The sequence below is a fragment of the Trichoderma breve genome, chromosome 6 (genome assembly GCF_028502605.1).
Source record: "Trichoderma breve strain T069 chromosome 6, whole genome shotgun sequence".
NCBI classification, from domain to species: domain Eukaryota; kingdom Fungi; phylum Ascomycota; class Sordariomycetes; order Hypocreales; family Hypocreaceae; genus Trichoderma; species Trichoderma breve.
In genome coordinates this window covers 478,404-491,350 of record NC_079237.1, presented here as the reverse complement: position 1 = coordinate 491,350, position 12,947 = coordinate 478,404, and the positions used below count along the sequence as shown (strand labels likewise).

The 12,947-nt window shown below is 52.8% G+C and overlaps 3 protein-coding genes across 3 annotated transcripts; all 3 read right to left on the bottom strand.

The window, feature by feature from the left end:
- Positions 1–103: 103 nt before the first annotated feature.
- T069G_09062 (DEAD/DEAH box helicase domain-containing protein) lies at positions 104–2,533 on the bottom strand (the record flags this gene model as incomplete). Its single annotated transcript, XM_056176272.1, has 3 exons — positions 104–982; positions 1,052–2,212; positions 2,312–2,533. The coding sequence occupies 3 exons, from the start codon at positions 2,531–2,533 to the stop codon at positions 104–106; spliced, it is 2,262 nt and encodes a 753-aa protein (XP_056024750.1).
- Positions 2,534–3,110: 577 nt separating this feature from the next.
- T069G_09061 (TPR/MLP1/MLP2-like protein domain-containing protein) lies at positions 3,111–9,384 on the bottom strand (the record flags this gene model as incomplete). The annotated part of the gene is made up of 5 exons (XM_056176271.1): positions 3,111–3,664; positions 3,722–4,570; positions 4,643–4,736; positions 4,830–9,019; positions 9,093–9,384. The coding sequence occupies 5 exons, from the start codon at positions 9,382–9,384 to the stop codon at positions 3,111–3,113; spliced, it is 5,979 nt and encodes a 1,992-aa protein (XP_056024749.1).
- Positions 9,385–10,886: 1,502 nt separating this feature from the next.
- T069G_09060 (putative necrosis-inducing factor) lies at positions 10,887–11,357 on the bottom strand (the record flags this gene model as incomplete). The annotated part of the gene is made up of 1 exon (XM_056176270.1): positions 10,887–11,357. One exon carries the CDS (start codon positions 11,355–11,357, stop codon positions 10,887–10,889), a length of 471 nt encoding a protein of 156 aa, XP_056024748.1.
- Positions 11,358–12,947: the final 1,590 nt, after the last annotated feature.

The window sequence follows — 12,947 nt, the reverse complement described above, 5'->3', positions numbered from 1 at the left end:
CCTCTCTCGCTAGATCTAATAAATGCATCATGAACAGTTAGGCCTCGATCTTTCTCCGCTCAACTCTCCTCAAGCCGCGGAAACATTATTTAAAAAAACAAATCTATATATTCAGCCCCATAAGCCCATCCCCTCCCAAAAACAGCCCTCCAACAGACCCCTTCTCCCTCTCCCTCAGCAACGCACCGACATCAACCCTCCCTCCCGTAATGTACTTCTCGCTCACACCCAGATTCACCCTCCTGCTCAGCTCCTCACGCAACTGTGCCCTCAGCGCTCCCATCTCCGCTTTGCTCAGCTGACGAGCCTCCTTCTCCTTCTTCTTACGTCCTCCTCCCCTGCCACCCCAGTTCCCCGGTGCCGTACCATCGAATTCCTCCGAATCATAGTCCACACCAAGTTCCTCAGCGGCATTTCGCAGCCATGTATCTTCGCTGTGGCCCTTTTCTTTAGCCAAAACAGCATCAGCAATGCGCTTGGCAAGATCAACGCGAGACTTGAGGCGCGCAGCGATTTTCCTATCAATAGCGAGCGTCTCGATGAAATGCTCACGCTTGACGCCTCCGCCACCCTCTCGTTCGGAATGGACTTTGCTAGCCAGACGACGAGTAGGCAAAACTTCCTCCGGAGAACACAGAATAACACTGATACCAGAACGATCGCCACGAGCAGTTCGACCAGATCGATGGATATAAGTGTCCGCCTGGCGAGGCACGTGGTAATGCAAAACTTGATCGACTTCTTTGATATCTAGACCTCGGGCGGCCACATCTGTTGCGACGAGGATGGAGTTGCTTGCAGCAGCGAAGCGCTCAATGGATCGCAGACGCGCTTTTTGAATCATTTGAGAGTGTAAGGGGAGTGCTGAGAGGCCGAGGTTCTGGAGGAGAGGAGTGAGACGGCGAACGGCTGAGATGGAGTTTGTAAAGACGAGAGTGCGACGGCCGGGGTTGAGGACAAGAACGGTGTACAAGTAGAGATCCTGATTTATCAATATTAGCAACATTGACCCAAAGAAGCATGAAAAGTTAGATGTTATCTTGCAACTTACCTTTTCCATGGCACCGCATTCAATCAAGCCCTCCTTCAGGCCATCAGCCATCTGCGACACCGGGTTGACATCGATAAACTTGGGCTCGCCCCGGAACTTGAGACACTTCATCAAATACTCCATCTTTTCCTCATCACTCCCCGTCTTAGAACCCTTGCCTCTGCCCGCCAATTTCGACTGCAGGTTCTTATCAAAAGTAGCCGAGAAAACAAGCGTCTGTCGCGGGGGAAGTTCATCGTCATCTTCGTCGTCGGCTTCGGGGTCTCGTCGATCCAACGCACCAATAATGTCTTCCGCCTCCTTAAACTGTCCAGCCTTGAATAGTCTATCCGCTTCATCAACAACCAGAAACTTGATCTTGGTGAATGAATCCTGCAAACTCATGTCGCCGTCCAGGACCTCCCAGAGACGACCCGGTGTCGCAATGACAATGTCAGCCTTTTCCAACTGCCTCTGCTGCTTCTGAATGCTCAAACCACCCGTAACCGTACAAACGTACGGCGCAGTCGGCAATCCATCGCACAGCGCCTTGATATGGTCCGAGATCTGCTTCGCCAACTCTCTCGTCGGGCTGAGAACAACCGCCGTCGGGCCCTCCCGCTTGACGTTCGTCTTGTCCACATACAGCTCCAGCCACTTCTCCACGATCGGGATGCCAAACGCCAGCGTCTTTCCCGATCCCGTCTGCGCCTTTCCAATCACGTCGTCGCCCGCCAGGATCTCAGGGATCGTCTTCTGCTGGATGAGCGTCGGCTTCGCGAATCCCAGCTTCGCAATCGCAGACACGGTGCGCGTCGACAGGTTCAGCTCCACCCAGGCACCCATGTCTGCTTCTTCTTCGGCGGCGTCGTCCACGGCCATGAGGGCGTCGAAGGAGTTGCCCTTCTGTTGCTGCTGCTGCTTGTGTGAAGCGGGCTTTTGTAGCTCTTTCTTGGCCGGCGCCAGCTTGTCGCCCCGAGACTTGAGCTTGTTGTCTGCTTCCTTCTTTTGCTCCTTGGCCCTGTTTTTGTCTTTTCTTGCAGCTTTGTTTTTACTCCCCTTGCCCTCCACGCCACCTTGAGAATCGCCAGCTTTGCCGGAATCGACATCCTCGCCTTCCACAGCGCCGTCGCCAGGCCCTTCAGCAGGTTCACCGACGGCATCTTGAGTCTCTTCTGCCCCCTGTCGTGTTGTTGAATCGGAAGAGTCGGGGTTCTGCTGCTGTTGCTGCTGCTGCTGCTGCTCCGCCACTAAAAACTGCACAGTCCCACCATTTCTTACCACATCAACTCCCTCAATCACCTCGAGTCCGCCAAATTCCTCCCCGACTGATTGCCAGGCCAGAGAAGTAGCCTCGACCAGGCGTCTCGCAGGCTTTGCTTTGGTTTTGCTGCCGGCCTTGGGGTTTGTCTTCGAAACAGCGCCCTTGGCCGAATTCTTGGTGCGCTTCGCAGCCGGTGCAGCGACGGACGGAAGCTTTCGTTTCTTGGACGGAGGCACCATCGGGAATTGATTCTGGTGAAGTGATGGCTTTTGCTGAAATCCCAATGTCACTGGGAGGTGGAAGTTGTCGCAAGACTTTCTTATCGCAGTGAAGCTTTCAAAAGTTTTTTTTTTTCTTTCTGCTGCACTTATCTTAGCAGCAAAGTCCGGCCGCACTAGCTCCGATCCACCGATATTAGTGGCTTAGTACTGGATACTTGGTTCTCTTCCATATAACGAACGGAAAATCATGTACAGAGTACACATCATGTTTAACAAGGCTCTTCAACTCATCAAGATCAATCAAAGTCACAACCATGATATGGAGATTCCATCACAATATATAGGTACTATAAATCGGTGTTTGTAAAGGAAAAGAAAAGAAAAAAGCGTCCAAGTTTAACTAGTAATAATGCTATGAATACAGCAATGCACCCCCAACATCCTCTCCATATCCATTTTATATCCCCTTAAAATCTTTTCCCTCCAATAACACAGCAATCATTGCTTAGATAGATTGAGAGTCTATCCTCCCTGTCATTATACATTGCAAGCCTTATCCCAATAATCTACTCTCGTTGCCATTCGCTCGTTAAGCTTAGTGAGCTCCTCTTGCTCTCTTTGCTCCAGCACCGGCGGCTTCTGAGTCGCCTCTGGGACGCTTCGCTCCCGGCTGGAACTCAGATGCAGCCGCATTCATGCCGCCGCGACCTCCTCGTGCACCTCCGCGTCCGCCACGGCCAGCATGGCCCTGTCCAGCTTCGTTACCGGCCGCTCCTCTTTGGCTAGGAGGCACGTATGCTCCTCCACGTCCACGCCCGCCGCCGCGAGGCATTGGGATGCCAGACCGCACTGGCATCTGTCCCTGCTGCTGGGGTTGAGGTGGGATTTGAGGAAGTTGTGATGGCTGTGGTGCTTGAGTTGGTTGTTGTGCTTGTGGCAAGCCTTGTTGTGGCTGGGCAGGTTGGGCCGCTGGGGCAGCGGCAGCATCCGTCTGCACAAATGGGTTGGGAGCAGCAGAGCCACCCGTCGTAGGCACTGCGAACGGATTTGAAGCCTGGGGAGGTTGGATGTTTCCGCCCGCAGGTGCAGCCGAGTCTGCTGCCTTGGGCTCTGGAGGAGGTTGAGTAGCGGCTTGTGAAGGAGTTGTCGCTACCAAAGGTGCCAGTGCAGGCCTCGGGCCGCCGGTGGCAGGCTGAGCAGCCGCACCAGGAGGAGCGGCAGTTGAAGCAGGTGTGCTGCCAGAGATGGACGGTTGCCTTACTGGCGTGGTCGTAGCTGAGGCTGGAGCCGGGGGTTTGGCTGCTGCTGGTGCCGGAGGAGGAGCCTGGGTCGCTTTGGCAACCTCCCAGACTTCAACCACAGGCTTCTGTGGCGTCTCGTTCGCGGCTGTCTCAACTACGCCAAGTTTCGCGGTCGCATGTCTAAGCTTGTTCTCCGCCATATTGATCCGGAGAGTGGACTTCTTAGACTCCATGAGTTGAGCTTGGTCACGCGCGGCTGTGATTTTGCCTTCATACTCAGACTTGATTTTGGCGCTTTCCGCATCCATCTTCTTGCGAATGTTGGCCGCTATGATATTCTTGACGGTAGCGTTAGAAGCCAAGAACTGTCGAATGGAGGAATCGTCTAATTGCGAGAGATCAGGTGGCCCGCTTGGAGCTGGAGTTGGTGGTACTGAGGGTGCTTCAACCTTGGCTGGGGTGCTTGGCGGTTGCTGCTCGGCAGCCGAGGTTTCCTTTGCAGGCGCTGCTTGGGATGCGTTCTCGATCTGCCAGATTCGTTTCTCTTGCTCGAAGTGGAGCTTGAGATCATCATCTTTCTTCTTGAACTCTTCCTCCAACTTGGCACGGCTCTCCTTGAGTTTGTTGTTCAGCGTGTCCTTCATTCTGTCCGATCGTTCCTTAATCGTTTGCTGGATCTTGGCTTCAACTTCGTTTGCCTTCTGCTCAAATTCGGCAGCCTTTGCCTCGGCGGCAGCAAGTTTGCTTTCCAACTGTTTCCTCTCGGCATCTGACAAGCCATTCACAGCTGCTTGACCCTCTCCAGCCTCCGGCGCTGCGGTAGGTACAGCCTCAGTAGAATTAGATGACGCTGCGGCATTGGCTTCTTGCAGCTTCTGCAACGCGCTGTCGCGCTCCGAGGTAGCCGTCTGTAATTCGCTCCGGAGTCTCTCGAGCTGCTGCTGTGCTCCTAGTTTCTGGGCATTGACTGCCTCTAGCTCCTTTTGGGCATCGGCGAGACGCTGCTCTAGTACAGTAACAACTTCTGACGATGCAGAGGCATCAGGTTGTTGCTGCTGAGAGACTGACTGTACCTCGACCTGCTGCTGGAAAGCATGGAGTTGCTTCAGATATTCCGCCCTCTCCTCATTGAACTGCTCCGCTTGCTTCTGCTTGGCAGCATTAGCCTCGTCAAGCTGCTCTTGTAGGCTGTTAGCTCGCTGGCTAGCTTCGTTCTTTTCGCCAGTGAGCTTTCGGGAACGTTCTTTGAACTGCTCTGCGAGCCTGGCTCGTGTATTTGACCAGTTGGTCCGTTCGGTTTCGAGAGTCGACTCAAGTTCAGCGACCTTGGCCTGCAGTGGCTGTTCGCCCTCTTTGAGAGCATCCCGCTCCTTTTCGAGGTCGGCAATTGTCTGTTTCAGCTGCTCCATCTCGGCTGGGTCAACACGACCATACTTGGTCAGGATGCCCTCGGTCCTCTTCTGCCAGCGATCGCGATCCTCCTGAATTTGCTTAATCTCTTCTTCCAAGAACGACTTTTGAGTGTTTAGGTTGTCAATCTCGCTCTCAAGAGGCTGAATCTTCTGCGTCATCTCGTCGACCTTCTTGTTCTTCTCGGTGATCTGATCCTTGAGTTGGTTATTCTCCGTCCGAAGAGCCATGCTGCTCTCGCGGTAGAGGTTAAGCTCGTGCAGCTTCTCCATCAGATCCTTGTGAGCCATGGAAGTGTTGCCGCTTTGCGAAGCCTGGCGCTCTTGATCGAGCTTCAGACGAGTCTCATCCAGCTGTGACTGCAAATACTCGACTTGTTGCTGCAGCCGCTTCGATTCGTTCATCTTCATATCGTACTGAACTTCCAGAATCTCTTTTTCGCGACGCAGGTATCCATTCAACTCTCGCATGCCCTCGATGGCATCGCCCATGCCAACGGGTGATATGGCCTCATCCGCATCAGCGATGTTGCTGCGGTTTTGCTGCATAGCTGCAATCTGGCCGGTCAAGCTTTCGAGTTGCTGATGCAGAAGCTTGTTCTGCGCGTTGGCATCCTCACGCCTTTGTTTGAGTTCAGCCATCTCCTGCTCCAGCTGTAGTCTTCGGTCTTCCCAAGAGCTCTCACTTTGCGCGAGCGTGACCTTGGCGGATTCTGCTTCCGCGCGCAGTGATGCAGACTCTCGCTTGTACTCGTTATACTCGTTGCGCAATTCCTGAACCAGCTTGGCGGCTTCAGCATGCTTAACAAGCTCCTTCTCGTAGTCCTGCTGGGCTTTCGAAGCAATCTCAGCCTGAGCACGAAGATCCTGCTGATGATATCGAGCAGCTTCAATGTGTCGACTGCTTTCTTCCTTGAGCCGCTTAATCTCCTCCTCTAGTATTGTCTTCTCATCTTCGTACTTGCGTGCAATTTCTCCCTGGGAGTCCCGAATGGTGGACAGTTCGGTGTTGGATCGCGACAGTTCAGCAGACAAATCTTCAATCTGCTGACCCAGCTCCTTGATTCTCGCATCCTTTTGTTGAATAAGACTCTCCATCTCCTGTCGGTACTCGTCCTGTGAGGCTCGCAAATCTTCCAAAGCCTCCTCGTTGCCCTGACTCAGCTCCTTGTACTGCTCGGCCTGAGCCTTTGCGTTTTCCAACTGCGTGTTGGCCATGTCGAGGTCGCGCTTGAGGTCAGAAATATCATTGTTGAGATCCTGAATCTCGGCTTCAAGCTCTTGCTGGCGCACGTTGCTATCTGTCATGAGGCCTGGTCGAGGCGTGGGACGAGGCTGTAGGCGACCAGCGCGCTCTTCGGCACTTCGGAGTTCTACAGTCAACTCATCAACGCGAGCTTGAAGGTGGTCGCGGGACGTCTTGATGCTGATGTGCTCCTCTCGGAGTTGGCTCAGGCTGGCCATGAGATCATCAATCCGCTTCTGAGACTCCTTTGCCTCGTATTCCTTCCTCTGTTGCAGGTGCTGAGAGTCCTCTACGGCTTGGGAAAGCTTCTTCTGCGCAGTGCTCAACTCAAGCTCCAACGTTTCAATCTTGGTTTGAGCTTTGCGGCGAGCCTCGGATTCGGTAATGTTGCGTTCGTTTTCCAGGGATTGTTGAGCCGTCAAGAGGTTGCCCAGCCTATTCTTCTCCTCAATCAATGAGTCATTGTCCTTGCTCATGCGCTCTTGAATATCCTTCCAAAGCTTCTTCTCCGCCTTGAGATTGGCTGTCTCGTTTCGCATACTGTCCAGGAGGCCCTTGACTTCGATAAGTTCTTCCGCCACTTGTTGAACCCTAATGTCCTGCTTAGCGGCGGTCTCGGAAAGAATCTGGGTCCTCTTCTGGAGCTCAGAATTTTCATTCTGAAGGGCAACGTAGTTGCTCTGAAGCATCTCCCGTCGTTCAAACTCTAGCCTAGCCTCGCCCTGTAGCTTGATGTTGGCAGTCTGGAGTGCGTTCTTCTCTGATGACAGATGATCGATTTGATCTCTAAAGTCCTTTCGTACACCATCCTGAGCGTCCCGGAAGCTGTCGTACTCTGCCTGGATCTTACGCAGGGCTTCTGTCAGAGTCTCAGTCTGCTCTCCGGTCTCAATGCTGCCGATTGGCATCTGACCACCGATAGAATGGCGCATGTGGGAAGAAGGATCATCGCCGGCGCCACGTTGCTGAAGAAGGCGTCGGAACATATCACGCTCCATCTTGTAGCTTTCCATAGTGATTTTAGCAGACTTGATCTCCTCCATCATATGGGTGAGGTCCTGCTGCAGCTTCTCAACCAAGTCGTGGTCCTCCTTGGCCTGATGCTTGGCAGCCAAGGCCTCTTCGCTTTCCATCTGCTCGGCGAGTTCGCGGGTGATGCGCAGGAGGTCCTCATTCTTGGCCTGTAAAGACTTGATGTCCTTGAAAACCACCAACTTCTGAGTAATAAACTGGTGAGTATCCGACATGTCGGACAGGGCCTCCTCGGTGATCTCGCCCTTCTCAAGCTGCTGTAGGCGGTACTTTTCCTCCTCAGTTAGCTGATCCATGCCCCTTTCCATGGCATAGATGTTGAAGACGAGCATCTGAATCTGTGTGCCCAAATCTCTCAGTTGAGTACGTAGAATCTTGCTCTCAGACTGTGCAGTAGCAAGCGTGCTTTCTGCCTTCCTCGCCGCCTTTCTCGCCGCATCCCGCTCTTCGAAACTCTGCTGTGACAGCTCAGACATGTGTGCAATCTCATTTCGAAGAGTCTCGGCTTCGGACTGAAGCTCCTGGATTTCTGGTGTTTTAGCTTCCAAAGCAGCAATCATGCCATCGAGCTCTTCGGCGAGCTGCTGGTTTCGCCGCTTCTCGCTGGCAAGCTGACCCTTGACCTGGTAAAGCTGCTCAATCGCTTGGGTGGCAGTGATGGTCGACTTGTTTCGTCCAGAGCCAGGGGTTCCAAAGGGAGAGTTGGCCCGCGCAAAAGTTGAACCATTCAGCTGGGGGGTCTGCGGTAACGATGACGCAGGAGCAGCGTGCTCCATGCGGACACGGGTTTCGTCCAGGTCGCTCTCAAGTCGTTGAATTCGCTCCTCCATCTCGGTGGTAACACGGCGTTCCGATTCCAGCTCTAAGCGAACACGCCGAAGTTCGTTTTCGTAATTATCTTTGAGGCGCTCCTTCTCAGACTCCAACTCTCGCACACGGTCCTGGTGTTTCTTGCTGAGCTGCTCGGACATTTCAACAAGGCGTCGTTGGGCGTCCAATTCTTGCTTGTAGCTCTCGACAGTGGCCGCAAAGGAGCCCTCCTGCTTTTGCAATTTGACAAGAGCATCGTCAGCCTTGGCCTGCATAGCATCAAGTCGCTCGCGGAGCTGCTGCTCAGAGCGTTTCAGAGCGTCAACCTGGGCCTTGGCGTCTTCGTTCTGTCTCTGGAGCTCGGCAATCCTGGAGCCCTTTTCCTTGCGGTACTTGAGGGCCTCGTCGCTCTTGGTTTTCAGCTCCGTCTCGAGCCATTCGGCATTCTGACGTGCCAAATCAAGTTGCTGTTGGAGTGCATCCTGTCGATACTTGGCGCTGTTCAGCTGTCCCTTGGCATTTTGCTCCGACTGCTGAAGAGTGGTTACTTCTCGGGCGAGCTCAACATTTCGCTGGTGCTGCTTGGTGAGTTCCTCGGTCAAGGTCTGGTCGCGCTTGTTATTGGATTCGATGATGCTGAGGTTCGTTCGGTTGGAAGATTGGAGAGTCTCAATCTTGTCGTTGAGGGCCTTGACTTCGGCATCGTGATCGGAGTACTTGGCTTTCAGACTTTGAAGCTCGTTCTCTAAGGACTGTCGTTTCGTTTCTAAGGTGCGCACAACGGTTAGATGGAAATTATGACGCGGCATTAGAGCCACTGAGAGTTGAAAAACACGTACCCTCTTCCTTGAGGCGCTGTCGGGCTTCTTCCACATCCTTGAGAGCCTTTTCGGCGGTACCCTTGAAGGTCTGGGACTTGGTCTCGGAGTTTCGAACTGCATTCTCCAGTTCAATGTCGGTCTGGAGCTTCTCGGCGTAGAGAGTCTCGAACTCGTGTGCCTTGGCAGCCACGGCCTGCAGCAGAGTAGTGACTAGATCAATGGTGGGCTGCGTCGTCAGAGTAGCCACCACAGGCTGGTCAAGGCCCAGGTGGCCTGCGATGTAGCCGACGTCGACATCGACCGCCGCCATTGTGTTGTGCCCTTGAACTTAGGTCGACAATGGCAATGACAGCGCGAGTCTCGTCATTACTCAGTCGAGAGGGGAGGCGATATCGGGGGCTGATGGATGTCGAACGCGGCGTGATGAGAAAGGAAAGAAAAGGAAAAGAAAGGAACAAAGAACAGGGAAAGGGAAGAAAAGGGAATGACTGGATGAAATGGGGCGAATTAATCAAAGCAGTCGCAGAGCCTGAATCTCATCGACGGCTTTCAGTGCCCGCGACGAGATGATCAAGAATGAAAAAGGGCGAGGCTCGGGGATTGGGAAATTGAGGGCCGCAGAGCTTGATGGAACAAAGACAAAAACGACGAGCTCCGGCGCGCATCGAGAAGCCGCAGCAAAATAGCAAAGAGACTGCACTGGCCTTGAACGGGCCTAGTCCCAGTTGGGCGGCAAGGCTTTTGGCTTTTTGGTGCCTGCAGCGTGACGGCGTTGCGCACAGACCACTTTTTGCCAGCTGTTTAGTGGCTTCAGTGCCCAGCAGTCACTAAAGCCCAGCGCCTTGTTTGCCCAATGGCAGCGCTGGAGCTCTGCAGGCGAGAGTCACTGCTCAACGCTCAACGGCACGTTTGCCTGCAGATACATCGAGTTGCTACCCTGGATTGGCCATCATGAAGCAAGTTTGTGGAAACTTCAACACAATAGTCATGGAGGCAGCTTCAGATAAATAAGTAATGTTATTTCAATTGGCTATAGAGGTTTCAGAACATATAAATATAGATATATATTGTACTTTCATCGCGGTAGAACGACTTGCCATCAGAGTTGATCATCCCCGCAAGTCCAAATAACATCGAGGTTAACAGTATGCTCGCAAAGCCACTCCAAATCTAAACAGTAAAGTCTAGATAATGAACCGTGATTGTTCCATACGGGCGGTCGCTAAACTTAGAATCACTAAATGACCGCTAATAAAATCTACACGTAGCTTTTGCACTCTGCAAAGTAGTGTGATTGATGGCGAGAAAGCGCGGCTTGAGTCAACGGATGTCGTGCATATGAAATCTTGTCTCGGATACCTGCACCAATGTCTCTCCTTTTTCACCTTGCCGGAAACTTTACCTACAATGCTCCTCTATGCACACGCTAGAAATAGCAATGAGTTTCATCATGTCACAGCATCTCACCAAGGTGTCACGGTTGAGTGGAATCTCGCAGTTAGAAATGCTTCAATGCTCCTTGAAAATGCTGGAGACGCGTATATTCTGCCCGTCTTCGCTAAATGCAACACTCGGCCCTTGTCGAGCGAGTTCATCCGTATCCATCAATGCCTTCGTCTCCCATAACGCCACTGCTAGAAAGAATCGTCGAAGCCGCAACACCGTGAACGAATCCTGTAAAGAGATTAGCTTGGCCACAATACATACCAGACACGTTCATCAAACCAAGGCGTACCATAAATGCTTATTAGAAAGGGTATGCTACCTCGGCAGAGCAAAGAGTAGCAATTCATCCAGGTTCCAGACTGGTGTTTACTGGCCGGCGATTTGCCATTGGAGGTCGGATCGGCCGCCACTGGCAACGTTGCACTTGACGCTGCCCTCAACAGAGAGGTCGGTTCCTTCCGAGTAGTCCTCAAGCGCGATTCTGAGGATGGCCTTGACGTCCTGGTCTCCTATGGTGTAGGGTCCCTGGCCCTGCTCAGAGGCCTTGACGCCCAAGACGCAGCCTTCGGTCTTGAGGACGGGGATAAAGGCACTGCCGGAGACGTCGTGGATGCTGAATGTTCCGTTCTCGTTGGCCCAGGCGCTCGAGAGAGCAGCGCAATAGCGCCAGTCGGCGGCACCGGCGATGGGAGCTTGGGAGAAGCTGGATGGATCGCAGGTTGTCTGATCCGACGGGGACGGGGTCCAAGTAACGTCCGTGCTGTTCTGGAATTCAGCAGGGGCAGCAGCCACAACTGCAGCAGCAGTCAGGCCGGCCAAGATGGAGATGGACTTCATGATGATGGTTTTCTCTCTTCGCTTGGAGTTAAGCAATACAGCGTTAATGATATGGGCTGAGATGATCGAGTCGTTACTTAAAGTTGAGAAGACTGAGTTTGGATTGCAGGCTGCACGTGGTTGCGGAAAGGGGGAAGAGCTAAAGAGGAGAAGAGCAGAGGAGAGGAGAGGAGAAAAGAGAAAATAAGGTAGCAAGATCGGCAGTTCGTTTTGTTTCGTTTGCATGCGGTGAGGACGAGGGTTGCGGCAGAATTCCGAGTCCACACCCTCTGTCAACCGGACAATAGGACGAACAAGGCAATTGTTGAATGAAACATGGTATCAGCCGGCGATCGCGGACAAGGTACAGAGTAGCGGACCTGTTAAATACCGTGCCGGGGTGAGTTGGCGAGTGGCGAGTGGTGGCCGGCTCAAGTCTCGAGTACGGACGGATCGCACATGGGCCCTTGAAGCAGTCTGATTTGGCTCTATTTTGCGTTGGTACGAGTGAGAATACGATAGCCTCAGATTGAGACTTGGGACCCAGGATGGGGCCTTTTCATGTACTGGCCCGCAGATGCCATTCATGCAGGGACCCGGAGGCTTGTAACGTAGATGTGTTGATCAAGGGAATGCCTATTCAGCAACCCCCGGCGCAACATTATCAATTAGTGAGTGACAATGCCAATTATTGGAAGAATATAGCCATTGTAGCAGAAAGTAGTGATGGCAGCAGATACTCAAAGAATAGGGCGCGTCAAAGTCTCAATCTCTTTACCTCTTCCATCTAAAATTCTTCCGCATCGTGTCATCCGCCTGCATATCCGTAACAATGGAAATTCATTCATAGGCTCCTCTGCTCTGCCTCTGCAGCAGTGCTTGAGCGACACGGGAGTGGAAATTAAAGGGCCGCGGGGATAACCTCACTTGGGTTATGTAACGGTAACCTGCTGATCATCTGCAGCAGCCCATTCGCCTGTGCTCTTATGAAAGTGCTGCGGATTGACGATCGCATGCCTGGTCCCGAAACCTGATGGTTCGTGATGGGTTTAGGCTTTTTACCAAAGATGGGGCCAAATCAAGCAAAGATTGTCGCGCCGGACGCTTCGCGATTCAGTAGCCGCGGAGAAGGGAGCTAAAACGGGAATATCTGGATGCCTAGAAAAAAGATGAACAACCTCCTTGGAAGGCCATGGAAATAACGGATATCTACTGCTACTTCCACCGCGTAGGTTTGTAAGGTGAGAGTTTAGTTGACCGCGCAAGCAGTTGAGGCGAAGAAACTACATGTACAAAACCCAGTATGATGTGATGCTTCGCCCAAAAGTGGCATGTGTCAGACAGAAGCCTGGCCTTTGATTGGCATTGTTTCAGGTCCTCGGTTCTGTATCGCCGCGGCCATGTTTATTCATAGTTCATGGCAAATGGAAAGCGGTCCGATACTCGTACTTTTTGCCTCTCTCCATCAACTCCGGCCCCGCGCATTGCGCCATCTCCGACCCATCGTGGCTGGTTAGCAGCCCTTCTAACAACTAGCTCTGAAGCTGAAGCTGGATGGCTGACGCGAATAGCACGGGGATTTACACACATCCCCATCTCTTATACCCAGCT